Source organism: Lineus longissimus, chromosome 14 (assembly GCF_910592395.1).
Source record: "Lineus longissimus chromosome 14, tnLinLong1.2, whole genome shotgun sequence".
Taxonomy (NCBI): Eukaryota; Metazoa; Nemertea; class Pilidiophora; order Heteronemertea; family Lineidae; genus Lineus; species Lineus longissimus.
The window spans coordinates 300767-317800 of NC_088321.1; the positions used below are offsets into that span (position 1 = coordinate 300767).

General features: G+C 45.3%; 2 protein-coding genes across 2 annotated transcripts; one reads left to right on the plus strand and one right to left on the minus strand.

Annotated features, from left to right (window-relative positions):
• Positions 1-1376: 1376 nt before the first annotated feature.
• On the minus strand, positions 1377-5309 carry LOC135498985 (dnaJ homolog subfamily A member 1-like). Its single transcript, XM_064789576.1, has 6 exons — positions 5145-5309; positions 4482-4651; positions 3828-4125; positions 3196-3423; positions 2847-3077; positions 1377-2615 (listed from the first exon to the last, which is right to left on the minus strand). The coding sequence occupies exons 2-6, from the start codon at positions 4611-4613 to the stop codon at positions 2290-2292; spliced, it is 1215 nt and encodes a 404-aa protein (XP_064645646.1). The 5' UTR covers positions 4614-4651; positions 5145-5309; the 3' UTR covers positions 1377-2289.
• A 696-nt stretch (positions 5310-6005) lies between these two features.
• LOC135499046 (centrosomal protein of 78 kDa-like) lies at positions 6006-13348 on the plus strand. The gene is made up of 15 exons (XM_064789686.1): positions 6006-6097; positions 6441-6624; positions 7055-7152; positions 7375-7556; positions 7905-7977; positions 8188-8291; positions 8525-8699; positions 8966-9079; positions 9297-9361; positions 9634-9741; positions 10015-10154; positions 10432-10621; positions 10831-10908; positions 11229-11374; positions 11638-13348. Exons 2-15 carry the CDS (start codon positions 6461-6463, stop codon positions 12437-12439), a joined length of 2439 nt encoding a protein of 812 aa, XP_064645756.1. The 5' UTR covers positions 6006-6097; positions 6441-6460; the 3' UTR covers positions 12440-13348.
• The last annotated feature ends 3686 nt before the right edge of the window (positions 13349-17034 follow it).

Genomic DNA, 17034 nt, shown 5'->3' on the forward strand with positions numbered 1-17034 from the left:
CAGATGTGGCCATGTCCTGGTTGTGACTGTCTCTTCTACAGATGTGGCCATGTCCTGGTTGTGACTGTCTCTTCTACAGATGTGGCCATGTCCTGGTTGTGACTGTCTCTTCTACAGATGTGGCCATGTCCTGGTTGTGACTGTCTCTTCTACAGATGTGGCCATGTCCTGGTTGTGATTGTCTCTTCTAGAGATACGGCCATGTCCTGGTTGTGACTGTCTCTTCTAGAGATACGGCCATGTCCTGGTTGTGACTGTCCCTTCTACAGATGTGGCCATGTCCTGGTTGTGACTGTCTCTTCTAGAGATACGGCCAAGTCCTGGTTGTGACTGTCCCTTCTACAGATGTGGCCATGTCCTGGTTGTGACTGTCTCTTCTACAGATGTGGCCATGTCCTGGTTGTGACTGTCTCTTCTACAGATACGGCCATGTCCTGGTTGTGACTGTCTCTTCTACAGATACGGCCAAGTCCTGGTTGTGATTGTCTCTTCTACAGATACGGCCAAGTCCTGGTTGTGACTGTCTCTTCTACAGATACGGCCATGTCCTGGTTGTGACTGTCTCTTCTACAGATACGGCCAAGTCCTGGTTGTGATTGTCTCTTCTACAGATGCGGCCAAGTCCTGGTTGTGACTGTCTCTTCTACAGATACGGCCAAGTCCTGGTTGTGACTGTCTCTTCTACAGATGTGGCCATGTCCTGGTTGTGACTGTCTCTGCTACAGATACGGCCATGTCCTGGTTGTGATTGTCTCTTCCAGAGATACGGCCAAGTCCTGGTTGTGACTGTCTCTTCTACAGATGTGGCCATGTCCTGGTTGTGACTGTCTCTGCTACAGATACGGCCATGTCCTGGTTGTGATTGTCTCTTCCAGAGATACGGCCAAGTCCTGGTTGTGACTGTCTCTTCTACAGATGTGGCCATGTCCTGGTTGTGACTGTCTCTGCTACAGATACGGCCATGTCCTGGTTGTGATTGTCTCTTCCAGAGATACGGCCATGTCCTGGTTGTGACTGTCTCTTCTACAGATGTGGCCATGTCCTGGTTGTGATTGTCTCTTCTACAGATGTGGCCATGTCCTGGTTGTGACTGTCTCTTCTACAGATGTGGCCATGTCCTGGTTGTGATTGTCTCTTCTACAGATGTGGCCATGTCCTGGTTGTGATTGTCTCTTCTACAGATGTGGCCATGTCCTGGTTGTGATTGTCTCTTCCAGAGATACGGCCATGTCCTGGTTGTGACTGCTCTCGTCATCCTCAGGTGTGGAGCAAGTCCAGTGGGTTGTCAACCCACCGTAGTCTTGAAGACAGACACAACCAGACCACAATAAATCAAGGCCGGCTGCCTTTTGTGGAGTAATCAACAAGATAAACACTTCATTATTTCACGACATTTAATTCATTGTGGCACCAGTATTTACAAAGTGCTCTTTTCGTGAGTTGGTGTACAGACAAATAATCCTTGACATTTTGGTGTAAAGCCCCTCACTAATGAGCTGTGGAAAAGAGGAGCCGAAATTGGCAGGCTTACAGTGTGGTCCCATGGGACATATTGGAGTTAGGCCCCATGTGACATATTGGAGTTAGGCCCCATACGTACATGTAATATACAGTGGGATTACAAAATTCATAACATGACACGCCATACATCACAATCACAGGACGTGCATGACCTCGAAAATGTCTACGGCATGGACTGCAAACTGCCAAGTATTCACTTCTTTTTCAACAATTTCCATTTGCTCGAGTCTTGTATTAGAACGGCAACAGAACTTTGGCAGTATCTCCGATTGTCAGCGGCACACTCTTGTACAAAGGGATTTTGAGAATAATAACAGAGGTAACGGTTAATTCTTGCACCTTGTCTCTTTTTTAAGTATTTCAAATTCTCCAAAACTCACCCGGGTTGCTGCGATTCACGCGTCATTCTCAGCTGTTTCTATGAATCTTGTCATGACGGAAATCACCCGTGAAACTAAAGGGACAACAAGGTCACGCAACTGAGGTGGTTGCAGGGTTGTACCACTCATCGCCACTAGGCTCCGCCACACATCATACAGAACACACCTTGCCTCCCTCATAAATCACTCATGCTAGAGTTTACAAGATAGTCTCGGACATTGCTTACAAATTTAAGACAAATATATCATACCCACTTAGTGACCTTTGAATAACTGTCTGGTAAAGTCACTACCCAGCTTGAAGCCATTTCGTATGTAAAATCCACATATGACCCACCCCACTTGTCGCTTCAATCCATCAATTTAAAGTCTCCTAACAACACCATGGTTATTGTGATGCACACTGCACTCTCTGTTGACCGCCCATCTCATCGTCGTCCTCATGGTATGCCTCACCCCGGCTCCCTCTACCAGCATCTTGAGAAGGATCAAACTCCGTCAAGGTGCACTCCTCCGCCGAGTCAGGAATAATCACTTCCTGTCGCTCAGGGAGTATTTTCTCTAGCTGGGGTAGTTTGGTCGCTGGGAGGAACCCAGGTTTGGGGAAGTTCACCTTGAAACGGATGATCAAGCGGCCCTTATCGAACGGGTTCTTATAGCGTGGCATTCCTTCACCGTATATACATTTGAGGTCACCCTCCTTGATGACGTCACCTGCAATCAAACAATCAATTAGCAAATGAATGAATCAATTAAAACAAGTCCCTCAGCTCTGATCCCTGAGATCCTATTAAGTAATGAAGCACCCATCTTTCGTACCAAAGCTGCCAAGGGCCTCCTTCTCCAAGTACAACCACTTTTTTGCGAGTGTCAGGAGTGAACTTGTCTTGTATGCAGGTTGGGGGAGTCTATTCAGGAAAATGGGGCTGAGAGGTCACTACTCACCTGGTATAACCTTGATCACTAAGCTCCTATTATCTAACGTAGTAACAGTCTTCTGGAATCCACACAGAGCCTCCACCAGCTCCAGTTCCATGATCATGAAGAGGTCTTGGTCTTGACGCTTGAAAACGGAATGAGGCTTCTCGTCGAGAACGATGAGGATATCACCAGGTTCCAAGCCAGGCTCCTGGTCTCCTTCCCCACTGAAGCGAATCTGCTGGTCGTCTTTCATCCCTGTCGATCAAGACAAAATAAATATTCAGAGATGATTTTGCAGACCGAACCTCACCCTCATCTTGCAGGCGGATCACTGTTAGGACTGCACTCTTTGAAAATGTCCAATATCACTTACCTTTATCAACATGAACCTCAAGAATCTTGCGTTCCCGAACCACTTTCTTCGCGGAGCAGTTCTTACACATATCTTTCTGGTTGATTCTCTCTCCCTGTCCTTGACACTCATAACACATTGACTGTACCTGCTGGACGATGCCTGGAGACAGCTGCTGGACCCGCACCTGCATGCCAGTACCTCGACAGTTAGGGCATGATTCAACGGCACCTTTTTTTCCTCCACGACCTAAAAATATGGAGAAGTCAAGTTATCCTTTGGCTTTATCCTTCTCTGTTCTTATATTGCTCCATTTAGTACATTAGGAAACCCTTGGAACTGACAAGTGTTGTCCATAATAGAGAGGTGTCCTGATTAGAGAGGTCAAATTGAATGGAAACAACCAATTTGGGACCAACACTGTCATGTCCTTTAAAGAGATGTTGTCCTTGATAGAGAGGGGTCCACTGTACTTTTTGGTGTTAGTTTGGTACCCTTTGCTTGGTATGTGTATGCTGCGAGGTAGTTAAGGTTTCTAGTGACAGTGACTAAGGAAGGCCCTATTCTTGGCCAAGAATTTGAAAACCAACTAAGGTAAAACAGTTACCTTTAGAACAGGAAACAAATATGACAACCAAAAGCATCATAATTACCTTCACACTTGTTACATATCACGTTCTTCTGCAGCGCCAACTTGCGGGTCGTTCCATTGTAAAGGTCGTCCAGCGTGACACTCAACTGGTGGACGACATCCTTGCCTTTACGCGGCCCCCGCCTTCCACCTCCTCGTCCACCGCCGCCAAAGAACATATCGAAGATGTCCATCGGCGAGTGGAAGTTGAAGCCACCACCGGTGCCACCTTCTTTGATTGCATCTTCACCGCCTTTATCGTAAATTTGCCGCTTATCTTCGTCGGCTAAGACCTCGTATGCTTGTGAGATGAGCTTGAACTGGAAATAGAATGATCGACAGTCCTTAAAGGAAACCTACCACGAAACGCTTATAAAAATTGGGAGTTTTGAACGGCCCAGTTAAAACCAAAGGCATAGATAAATCTTAGCAGTTTCGAGTTCGCCTCAGGTATCTGATTATGTGAGATGACCAAAGGCATAAGTTAGGGCAACTCATAATTCAAAGTTACGATAAATTGCAATAGGCCAACAGGGGTCTCTCCTTCATGTACACTGAAACCATTGAACACGACCAAGTCCCTTTCCCCGAACTCCAACTGCACATTAGATCCAAGGACCAAGGACAAAGGACCACCAATTTAGCTCCTGCAAGAGTCCCCTTGTGGAAGTCTTACCCTTTCTCCTTCATTTGGGTTTTTGTCCGGATGATATTTGAGTGCAAGTTTTCTGTAGGCTTTCTTCAGTTCCTCTTGTGTAGCACTAGGCTTAACACCTAACGTGTCGTAGTACTTTGTCTCCTTCACCATGATTGCCCAGTCACAGACTCAACTGGTCACAACACGACCTGAAAGCAGAAAATGACATGGGTGAAATAGGTTTTATTTAGTTGTCTTGTCATGTCGCTTGCGTAGCATGAGGCTAGCGTCGTAGTACTTTGTCCTTTCCACCATGTCTGCCCAGCATCTTTGTCGGATGGACCTTTTCAGGGTCACAAATAAGTAGGCCTAAATAGCCTAGCGACTAAAAAAGTCCACATTGACATTCTACTTTCTAAATTCTAGGCTAGATTTCTTACAAAATTCTAATTCCTTTCCATCCGGATTCCGACATCCCATTTTCCTTTCAAAGTGAATCCAAGGCAATGCAGCTAGATCATGAACTTTAAGACAAGATAATTTACTCTCCTCGACAAAAATGAAAGGAAATGCTTTCGTTTTATTGTTAGCTCACGTGAACCGTGCAGGCATTCAGTGCAAAAATGCACACGTCCAAGCACATGCATCATTGTATGAAAAATTACCTTTCGTTTAACGGAGGTTTCAATGAAAGAATCTTACCTGAATAAATGAGCAAAGGTACGCGATCTTGGGTTTATATGCAATAATAACTATCGAATTTACAACTGTTCTCGTTCTGAGCAGAATTCTGACTAATATTGCTCCGTTACGAAGCGTTTTCTTGAAATTTCTAGAACGAAAGCGTAGAAGATTCTGAGGAAATGACGTCAGAGTCCATTCTCCAAGCGTCGTCAATGGTGACTACCGTCGCAAAGTCTACCTCAAATTACTGACTCTGTAAGAAATACAACGGGTGTTTGTAATTTTCGACATTACGGGCCGAAATCCGGGAGATTGGTCAGAGTCAATCTCCCGGGCGCCGGGCCAAATGTCCAATTTACATGCACCCGCTGAAATTGTCGCAAAGTCCCTCTGCCACAGTTTGATCGTCCACGCACTGATCCAGTGTGTATAGTGCGCTGCTTGTAACATGGATTGAAAAGCCTTCTTGTTATGTTTCGATAAAAATACATTTTAAGGATGTCGTGATAGCTTTTTCATAACACTGTAAAGTGTATTTATGTCGAACAGATGCGAAATAAAGATGTAGATTTTAACAATGAATGGCGTAGTCACGGGCGCCCAGCGTTGCCGTGATCCGTCGAGGTCGAGTGAGACAGGCTTGACAATGTTGTTCACCATTGACGATGCTTGGAGTTGGCTGATATGGTCAAAATGTGGTAATTTTTCAATAAAAGTATAATTTTAAATTACAACGAATGAAGTTGTTGGCTCTCAAATAAAATTTAAATAAATAAAATTTTAGATCTTGTATCAATACTTTAGCTTTTATCTCATAAATTTTGAATCAGCGCCCTCAAAAAGTAAAAATCATCAATGAATTTAGACTAAAGTTGGGCGCCATATTCGTTTTTCTGCAACTGAATTTTGTAAACAAAAACAAACCGATTTTAAATACCAGATATCTCATTAAGATCGCGAGATATAAATGTGTAAGATAGTTTTATATGTGTAGTTAATTCGAAAGGTTCAGTTCATGTGTTGGTTATTGTTGTCAGTTGAGCGTTTATTAAAATATGACCAGATTTTAGTTGTACATTTTTTTTTCAAAAATTATAATGCCATGCAATGCATAGGCCTACTGTATGCAGGCAGAACCACTACATAATCATTGGCCTACATAATGCAATCAGTGAATGCATTACATGATGCATGATCATGACTTCATGATTGTGTAAGTAAACGTGGATTTGGTGTAATGCAGTGGAAGCAAGAGTATCAGTAGGCCCACAGACAGAGCAAAGTCTCAACCCTTAAACATCTTTATTTCCTCAGGGTTTCAATAGCTGTCTTCAATGTCTGCAACGATGATAGAGAGTGTCCAAGCTCGCCAACGAGGCGCGTTTGAGTTCGAGGAGCATTATGATAGCCTGTGCGCCCTACAGAACAGCTGCCCCATTCCTGCTGTGAAAGCACATCTCCAGTCCCGGGTCTTGGATCTCAATGCTGACAGGATCAGGTAGGGGGTTAAGAATCAGAGAATACAGTAGAACCTCTCTATAAAGGACACCCTTGGGACTGACAAGTGCTGTCCTGAGTAGCAGGTGTCCTGATTAGAGAAGTCAGATTAAATGGAAACTGCCATTTGGGACCAAAGCTAGTCTCCTTAATAGAGAGGTGTCCGCTAAGGGAGGTTCCACTGCAATTGATTTCTCTTATTACCAGCAATGCCACGGCCACGATTGGATGGTCTTCTACATGCCATATGTTTTTTCAATGCGAGAAACTTTCCTGTAAATGAAGCATTGTCACTATGTCAGACCCAAGTGAGTCCTTAGTTTTAGCAAATTAGGTCTTTGAGTCAGATAACAGAGAAGCATCACTGATTTGACGGACCGATTGACTTAACTCGAACCATTGACTCAACTCGAACCAATGTTGATTTTTAGGGCGAATGATTGGTCACCGATTCTGAACACTCTGCGTATCAACAAGACCTTGGAGTTCATCGGTGTCCGAAGCTTCTTCCAGCAGCCTGTTGATGATGGTAAGTGTACCTCTGCCATGCTAGACGAGATTGATAGATGATGGTAATAGTGTCATCAGTGAATTAGTATCTTGGTGAAGTTGCACTGTATCTGTAATTTCACTTCCCCATACTATCCCCATCCAAGTATAGATGAGTCCATGCCTGCCATATCTTCAACTGGTGAGCACAATGGCCCCTGGCCGTTTCATTTAGATCTTACCATTGTTTATTTTCCTTCAGGAAAACAAGACAAGAAACAGCCTCAGCATTGGCGGCGGAAGACACCTGCGATCCGCTCGAAAGAGATCACGTACCGTCTGTGCAAGGCGCTGAGAGAATGTGTCACAAACTCCTCATCTGTGGTCTGCCTTGAATTACAGGGTCTGCCTCTTCGTGAGCGAGACATGCAAATTCTGTCAAAGGTAAAGATTTGATGTTGTCTTTGCTGAGAAGAGTGTCAGTCGAAGGGTGAAATATGAAAATTGTATGGGGGATATGTCTAATTTGGTTTATGTCAGACAGACATTGTCTGCCCTGTGCTCAATTTCACGGAAAAAACGGCACTGCACACAAAAAGCCTAAAATGGCTGGGAAAAGTTACAGCATTTCGATTAAAATAGCGCGTTCTTTGTCCCGCTTGTCCAGTTAGGTAACGAGTATGTCATTGCTTTGGCCTTATTGTCTAGCGACAGATATACAGGACAGCAAGGCCAGACCAGTGACGTCCAGTTTTACAAAAGCTGTTTCATAACATGTCTCTTCTTTTCTAGGGTATTGCAAAGAACCATTCACTGCGCCACCTGTCTGTGGAGTTCTGTACCATCGGTGATGATGGTGTGGAGAGTAAGTTGCAATGACGAAGATCTGCACCACTGTAGATTTGAACCACACAATGGCAGCTTGGATCTGAAGACCAAACCGTCTCAATGCAAAACGTGCAATTTGCTCCTAACAGGCACACGTCTGTGAGTGGTCCCTCTAGGTAATATGATTGACAGTTTCTCTGCTACATTGAGCTGGTTTTCTAATCTGTGACATTTCAATCCATTCCAGTTCTCTGCAAAGGCATCAAGAATTCACCCACTCTGACCTCCCTCAACTTCTCTGGATGTGGCCTGACGTTCCAAGGGGCAGATATCCTGGCAAAAATAATCAAGGTAACATATTTGGGCCGATCAGTTGCACCAAATACATCCCATTTATCAGTCTGTGCTCCCAAATATATAGAGAGTAAAAAACAAGTTTGGAATGAAAGATCAGAGCGTGGCGCAATAGTCTATTGATACCTTTAACTCTGGATCAATGGTGGTGGTCCTTTTCATTGCCCTTTCATAATAAAGGATTCACCTCCAACAGTGACCACTCTATCAATACGCTTATCTTGTTCCAGCACCAGTCGATGAAACGTCACAATGAAGCCTGGCGCGACAGCCTGCGTTATCGACGGCCTGATCTGGATGGCATGATGGGAATACGACGTATCACTGTCAACAAGAACCCGCTGATGGGAGACCAGGGAGCGCTAGCATTCGCCGAGGCTCTAAAGGACGATCTCTGGTTAAAAGGTTTGTTTCCCTTCTTGATGTGGCGACATTTTCTGATGCCCTTTATCCCATGGGATGCCCAGTGGCCATTAGGGGCCTTAAGAATCCAAGAAAAGATCTTGTCAGTTTAGTATGCTATGTAAAACTTTCTATCCTCCAAATTTTGTCAACAGTTGTCACCCGCTACTAGTCCTGGAGTCCTTGAGTTAACTCTCGAGGTCGGGTGTAAGGCCCTGTAACTCCAACCTCGGTCTGATCTCTATATCAACTGTAATTCTATCTTCCAGCCCTTGACATGCAGCAATGTGGTATAAGTGACATCGGAGCGAAGGCCCTGCTCCAGGTCCTCAAGTTCAACACCACCATGGTCGTCCTTGACCTGCGTCTGAATCCACTCATCGGTGAGTTGAAACAACAAAACCATGCCAAGGAATAGTACTCAATGTTGATTTTGCATGAAATGACACATTGAAAGGGTCTCGTTTGGTGGTCAATTTTTGTTTGCTAGCTGTTGACAACAATATCTTGGTCCAGAACAAAACAGTCACAATAATTCAGTGTCACACCTTTTACACCATGGTTTTAGTTCAACTTTATTCTGTGGTTTCTATTTTTTAGATCGTGACATCCAGCAGAGTCTGATGGAGCAGGTGCTGATCAACTCGGACGGACAAGATACCGAGGTAAGCATCTCGTGCAATGTCGTAATCGTGGTTAGGCCTAAGGATGAGTGGCCGACGAGTGGTCAGGCCTGTGAAGAAGTGGGATGGAGCAGTAGAAGAGTGGCTGACTTGTCATCGGAAGGTCATGGGTTTCAAGGCTTGGTCATCCGGTACTTTAAACTGGCCTGAAATGAAATGTAGTGCGGTACGGCCTGTGTCATATTCCAGAATATACATGTATTAAGTCAATGGGGCTGTTACTGAAACTGACCAGGAATACTCTCTGTTTTTAGTACAAGTGGATCCGAGCGGAATCACCTCACGATTCACAGCGTAACCGATCACCACGCCGGCGCAGGACAAAGACAAGCGGCAGTTTCCGTGGTCGTGCTGGAGTCAAGGTGAGATATGAGCATGACTTATTCAAGCTGTTTGCTCCTCTGAGAGAAAGCAGAGGCCTCCATCTCCTCCAATGTCTTTTGTCGTTGGTGGGCCTCTCCGAGAGAGCAGAGGCCTCCTTCTCCTCCAATGTCTTGTGTCGTTGGTGATCCTCTCTGTTCCTGCCAAGAGTAACACATGGTCACCTTGTTCATTGGTCATTGAGATTTCCTGTTGGGGAAAGCGTCAAAGCCTTAAACAGGTTGCAATGAAAATATCCTTGATCATATTTGCAGATCATCCCCGGGAGTGGACGCAAGCGTTCCAAGAGTGCTGGTGCCAGCACCTATGGGAAACCTTTTGATGTCCCAGAGGTGACGCGTCCTGGTCCCGGCTTTGTCCCATGGAGGACCGCCATGAGGGCAATGAGCTACAGGTCAGTCCGCCGCCAAATCTGAAATCTTATTTGAAAAGTAATTTGCTGCGTATGGTGCTCGGAAGGTAAAAGTTGCGATCTACCACATGACTCATACTGAGGAAGACATCTTTAAACGCAGTCCTCATCCACCTCGCCAACTCTTGACAACATTGACCCCCACAGAACTGCTTTCAGGATGGTCGCTGAGGCCTGAACCAGCACGGGCAAATACTGGTAATGAGTCAAATTTGAAGAGCCAACTTTTCAACTTAAAACTTGCTCTTCTTGCCTTCAGAGGTTATCCGAACCCGATCTCTGCCTGGGAGAAGGGCAACGGTTCATCACCGATGGATTCCCCGGCCGTCATTATCAACAAGGACGGGTCAGATGACGAGGACTGTAAGGAGTCGTATATGAGAGCGCACGGCATCGACGATGGGTCGTTTGATGATTCCACTGATTTGAAAGATGCCAAGGAAATGAAGGTACAGTAGGTCCTCTTTATTAAGGAGTAAAGGACACCCTCAGGACTGACACGTGCTGTCTTTAAGAGAGGTATCCTGATTAGAGAGGTCAAATGGGACAACCAATTTGGGTCAAAAGTTAGTGTTCTTGATAAAGAGGGTGACCTTATTAGAGAGATGTCTGCTTAGGGAGCTCCCACTGTATTCAAACCTAATATTTTCAATTTCAGATTGTCCTGGCCCAGATGAAGCGCTGCCTGGTGGAAGAGAGGGAAGCTAGAAATCAGGCCGACAAGAGAATGCTTGAGGTTAGAATCAAAACAGACACGCTTAATTTTCCAAATTGCGAGATTTTCAGTTGATCTTAACTTAGACATGAGTCTAGAACAAGTAGATTATGGCCACGTACAGCCAGAACTTGTCTAATCTCCATCTTATATTGAAAATATTGAGTTGAAAGCTGAGTGTCAGCGAGGACATTAATAGCTCAACTATACAAACTTGAGACCACAGAGGAAACCAACATGAGTGTACCGGGAATCGAACTTGGGATCTCTAAGGTGACAGGCACTCCTGTTTCCACTGCACCACTCCGACCGCCCGTCTAATGTCATTTATTCCATTCCAGTTGACCATCGAGAACACCAGACTTCGCCAGGAGGTCAGCATGTTACGCGGCGGCCACAGTCTCCTCGAAGATGACAAAGTCCTCGACAGTATTGAAGCATCGTTTAAAAAGTTCCATTCCTTCTTGGATCTTTTGAGAGATGCTGGGTGGGTAGAAATACTTCATCTCCAACGAAGAGTGGTGCCGTCAAAACATGGTCTGTGACAGATTCCTGCTTGACTTGGTTTTAATGATATGCCCCGTTGACACTCTCAAATCAATATTTGATTATTGAAGTCGTGGCAAGACTTGAGTCGTTCTTGAAGTGTTCCATGTAGGTCCTCAAAACTGAAATTAAATATATGAGATGCTTTCTTGGAATTTCTCTGCACTCGCATCTACTTACTTATTCCAATTCATCAAATTTCAGTCTCGGACAACTGATCACAATCGCTGGCCTTGACCAGGCGCCCATGTCCGTGCCGACCACCAGCCACCAGTCTCCCTACCACACAGCCTTCCCTGTAACCAGCTTGTCTGGTCTCCCTCAACACAATATCGATGTCCGCGACCCTCAGTACTATGATGAGGACCCAATAGAGGGCGTGGGGAAACCAAACCAGAGTCTGTACGGCATTCCCGAGGCCTCGCCACCGTCACGAGATCACGCTCGTACCGCAGATGATGCAATTCTGACCGGTTCAATCCGGCCACATCTGATCCCGGATAATTATACCAACGGTCAGATATTAGACCCAACCCTTCACCAGATGCACGAGGAAGATGACTACTCGTTCAAACCATCGACTGCGGATGAGTTGTATCAGAAGTTACGTCGCCAGGCTGAGGCTGCATTGGAGAGAAGTCGGCCGTATTACGAGGCAGAGTCGCCAGCTGTCGTCACCAGTACGCCGCACAAAACAAAATCACCCGTCACTGTCCCGGAGACACCGGAGCAAAAAGACGGAATCGCTGGGAGCGCTGAAACTTCACCAAAAGATACGAAACGCGTCTCGCCAAAACCTGCTGAGAGAAAACGTCAGAGGTCACCGGTGGATGCTGTCTCACCAGATGTGTTTGAAGTCCCGGAGACAGAGGGCGCCAGTGAGGTGTATAGCGACACGTTTGAACCTTCTGATCGTCATGAGTTGATAAAGTCCATGGAGGATATTACTGAACGCTCGCCGTCACCGTCCGCTGATGTTCCTGAGAGCGAGGAGGACGACTTCTGAGAGACAGAGGACACTGGCCAGACCAGTCTGATGTCTTCGATGGCTCGGCCAGCAAACTCCAATGCTACCTGAAGGAAAAGTGTGAATAGACTCTGAAAATGTAACATTTCTGGAGAGTTTCGTCAGCCTGAGCAGCAGATCAACACCTTATACTAGTAATGAAGATATCTGCTGGTGAATCAGACGAAACTCTCTGTAAATGTAAGACTTCAGAGTGTCTCTCAATAAACTTTTTTGTTGAGGTTATTTGCCAATTTGAAACTGGGCTGGCTCCCAATAAGCTGATGACATTTTTAGATTTTTGATAAAAGAAATGTAGCTTTTAGATGTTAGTTTGAAGTAAGAGTAGAATGTGGTGGTTTTACATTGTTAGCATTTTTCTGGAAGATATTAGTATTTACAAGGTTTTAGAAGTTCTTTCCCTAAAGTCAAAGCTAGTAACAGATGAAACTGGTATGAGGGCAACTGCTGTCAGAAATGACACAAGACTTTTATGGTTTACTGTTTTATGATACAGCCAGACAAAGTCAGTTGTGATGGTCTCACCTCTTAGGTACACATGAGGGGAGGGATGGCTAAAACAAGCTGAAACCAGTTCATGTGTACCAAACTTCTTCCTCTTAGCGTTCGATTTACTGAGTATGTCTATGTACAGAACCAGGCCTGTGTCTCTTATAAACCTGGCTGTCATCTCTTGTGGTCTCCACTGATGCACCATATGGCCATGGGGCCAATCTCAGAGTGTCCCAGGGTGGGCAGTCCTGGAGCACATGCTCCGGCAAGTGTACTAAACGAGTGGCCCCGAAGTTGAAACTTCCGATAGGCATGTGAAGAGTGATAAAGCAATGTCTGCTGCACATATTGTGTGATTTAACAAAATGTACTTAAATTTATGGTAATTTAATAAAGAAACGTAGTATAGTATAAGTCTAAGGTTAGTTTATTTGTCAGATGAGGATGATTACCCCCAATAGTTTATTCTGTGGAAGAAGGTGGTCCCATTGAGATGTGACCACATTAGACCTAGTTGCATCATTAGTCCTGGAGCTGAGGAGAGTCCTGTGTGACCTCAGTTTGACTCTTGATCCTAGTACGGGACCCCAGGCGAGTAATAAAACTTGGGTAAACATCGCAGATCATGGACAGAAGTTCTGAATTTACGCCATCGCCATCTTCAGGGCGAGATAGGAACTGAAAAGACAATTTGGTCTTTTTAGTTTCTACCTTGCCCTGAAGATGGGGATGGCGTAGTTCTTTCATGAAGTCATTTAAAGTTCTGAACTACGCCATCGCCATCTTCAGGGCACGGTAGGAACTGAAAAGACAGTTTGGTCCTTTCAGTTTTTATCTTGCCCTGAAGATGGCGATGGCGTAGTTCCTTCGTGAAGTCATTTAAAGTTCTGAACTACGCCATCGCCATCTTCAGGGCACGGGAGGAACTGAAAAGACAGTTTTGTCTTTTCAGTTCCTACCTCACCCTGAAGATGGCGACTGCGTAGTTCTTTCATAAAGTCCATGAGAGTCCGATAACCAGCTCAAGGTGGTTTGGCTACGTAGATCTCCGTGGATCGGCGCTAATGTTGTTAATTGACAGCAATAACTGTCACAAACGGTCACATGATCTGTCAATTATTACAGCACTGTCTTGGCCAATGGATCCAGCAACTACCGCCGCCCTTGGACATCTCATTTATAATGCGACCACTGATCTTTCCCGTCCCTGAAAAACACAGCGGATAACTAGCCAATTTCCCGTAACCACTAATTTAATTGGTACCAATTAGTGTCGCATGTCATCACGTGACCTGTCAATTATCTACAAGTGCCCCTGGAGAGCCGATACGGCCTTGTACAATTTGTACATTACTTGTTGACAGTTCTGGTAGGATGCGACTGGTTGTTGACGGCTCCACTCCACTCCGATTCTACGAAGCTCTTCATTATCGCGATTCGCAAATTTATGACCAAAATGCATCTTTCGAGCTTCCTTTTGGTCGCCTCGATTATTCACACTCACTGTAGTCGATCTTGTTGTGAACTGCCCTGAAGGCGAGGTTGGTAATGCGCCCCTCATACAGAAGCATCCGCGAAGCTAACGAGACGAGCTCACCTTTACCAAAAATGTTACGACAAGTTTCACCGGTAACCGACGAATCTCCGAAGCAAATCTCAGGTCTGCTTTGGAGATTGGGTTCAAACCACTGGTCATCAAGCCGGACATTGCCTGACATACCACCTGCCAATCAAGCTATGACACTGATTGGAACCAATTAAGTGGTCCCGACAGATTGCGCACGCAGTAGTTGGTTGTCGGTTTGATATGCCGTCCGTCGTTGACTTGGTTTCTACTTCAACCCTTCAGTTAGATGATGATAGAAACCTCGAGGCACTTATGATATTGACAACAGGGAGGTTTAGTTTTCAATCCGAGATTGAAAACGGAGAGGAGACTCTTTCTTTGGGCTGCGTCATCATCAAGTTGTGTTTTGTTCTTTTGTTTCTAGAAATACTAGACATTTAAGACGCGCTGTTTCATTGCACTATGGACAACTGGAAACGCGATATCCGTCGTCAAAATGGCATGACCCCGCGTCCCCGTCCCCGTTTTCGGTTCACAAATCTCAACCTCTCTATTTTAGTGTAAAAGTGCAGCAAATGACTGAACAGACGGTAGACAAGATACCACGACTTTTTCTATCCTCAGGGGATTTGCACATATTTCCGTATATTTCCTTTTTTACGCGGCCACGTAATAGCGTTATGAATGGAGACAGAAGACCGACAACAAAATTAATTAATTACGCCGAAGCACCACGATCGTACGAAAAAGTAGACCGCGGAGGCGAAAAATGTCATCCTCCGTTATAAGCTCATCAGATTGGACGCTGACAGTTTTATCTCGTGCATGAATGTGATAGGTGTTGTATGGTGGTTACACACCAGGTCGGACGCAGTGGACCGGCCTCGTCCCTCCTATAAGACAGTACAAATAGAGTGACCCGGGAGTGCAAACGCGCCCCAGTGCCGAAATTAAAAACTTTCAGACACTGGAATAATTGACGTCATCTTGGATGTCGGCATCCTGAGATTCAGGGTTTGGATAATCCAAGGTTATCCACTGGATCACCAGTTCGTACTGTAAATCTTATCCAAGCCGAATAAGTGCCATTTTCTCTCATAAAGCCTTTTATCTTATTAAAAACTAAGATAATATGATCTTTATAAATAAAATCTGACACTTACTGGTGGGTTTTAAGATGATTGTATAGAGAACTATAAACACAGCGTAGTGCAGCAATCATTTTCGCGGACTTAGTGGTGATGCGTAGCCTCATTATAATAAGAAAGATTCTTTCCTTTTCTATATCCGCGGTACTGCTTTTCAAGATGGTGGCAAGTTACTAGTTCTAGCACTAGAGGCGTTGTAAATAACGAAATCAGCGCCTCTAGTGTCAACATTGCCGGGAGGGTAGTTAGTTTACAGGAACATGTTGGTACCAGACTCTACCGCAAGGGGCACTGCAGTCACCTTTTCATTTCATGATGATGGCGGGCTGCAGACGCCGGCTCAGTTATACGCGATCACTGACTAAGGCAGAGCGTGGCGCCAATGAAAATAATAGCGGTCTTGTCTGAGCTGAGGCGAGGTCACCATTCGCCGGCTTTTGTTTGCTACATGGAAGACGCCAGTCGCGCTCCTCGAACCACGTGTCTTAGTTTCGGTTTGAGGTTGCTTGGTCTTGGGTATTCAGTATTCGTCACGTGGTCATGAGCACATTGAACAGTGGTGTAAGCCTCCTCGTTGGCCGACATGTTATAGCTCCACACCCTCGCAGTGCTTGTTGACTCGACCGATGCCCGCAGTGCGGTATCAGTCAACACACAACCTAAATCATCAGAGCTATTAGATAGACCCTTCCCTCTTTGTCTTGTCCCTCTTTAATCTAATCCCTCGTCGCCTCTCAGACATCTATCAGGTTAGTAGAGTTTCTCGATAATAGGTTCTATTGATCCTGGGTACTTTCGGAGACAAGGGCACCCGGCTCCATTCTCCAAACAGATTAAAGCCTGGGATAATCTCTCTGCCAACAAATCTGAAACTTCCGCGCTGGTCGTCACGTCATGAGCACATTGAACTGCTGAATATGTACCGGCTACCGCTATCTCAATTCCAATTGTACTTCGGTAGCTCAGTGGTCTGAGGCGCCGACCCGATTGGCTTTTTCTTTTTGCCTGGTTCGAATCCCACCGGGGATTCGTTTTAGAAATAAAATGTATCACGCTGTGATACATATAGTTCTTTCCACATCCGGTAGATGGCTGAGATAAGTATTAACGTAATAACGGTTTTAGTGCTATCATGGAAGAAATTGATAAAATGCTCAAAACGCCCTGTCATGCTTTGATACTGCCTGGAATGGTCTGACTTGAGGATTCAGCCGTTGCCGGTGATGTCGACGCTATTTCATGCCGTCATCCCCAAAGGGAATCGGAGATTTCCCGAACGTTTCCGTTAAATGCCGAATGAAATCGTTTTGGTGTCGATGCCGATAATGCCGATGCTGTTCATGCCGTCATCCGTCGTAGAGGAATCG

What these genes read in the sequence shown, in the direction of transcription:
- LOC135498985 (XM_064789576.1), bottom strand. Translation starts at nt 4,613, where the DNA reads ATGGTGAAGGAGACAAAGTACTACGACACGTTAGGTGTTAAGCCTAGT. An exon ending in GATATGTAACAAGTGTGAAG is followed by an intron (nt 3,424 to 3,827) that starts GTAATTATGATG and finishes CCATATTTTTAG; the next exon opens with GTCGTGGAGGAAAAAAAGGT. An exon ending in TGAGGTTCATGTTGATAAAG is followed by an intron (nt 3,078 to 3,195) that starts GTAAGTGATATT and finishes CTTGATCGACAG; the next exon opens with GGATGAAAGACGACCAGCAG.
- LOC135499046 (XM_064789686.1), top strand. Translation starts at nt 6,461, where the DNA reads ATGTCTGCAACGATGATAGAGAGTGTCCAAGCTCGCCAACGAGGCGCG. An exon ending in ACATGCAAATTCTGTCAAAG is followed by an intron (nt 7,557 to 7,904) that starts GTAAAGATTTGA and finishes CTTCTTTTCTAG; the next exon opens with GGTATTGCAAAGAACCATTC. An exon ending in GTGGTCGTGCTGGAGTCAAG is followed by an intron (nt 9,742 to 10,014) that starts GTGAGATATGAG and finishes TCATATTTGCAG; the next exon opens with ATCATCCCCGGGAGTGGACG.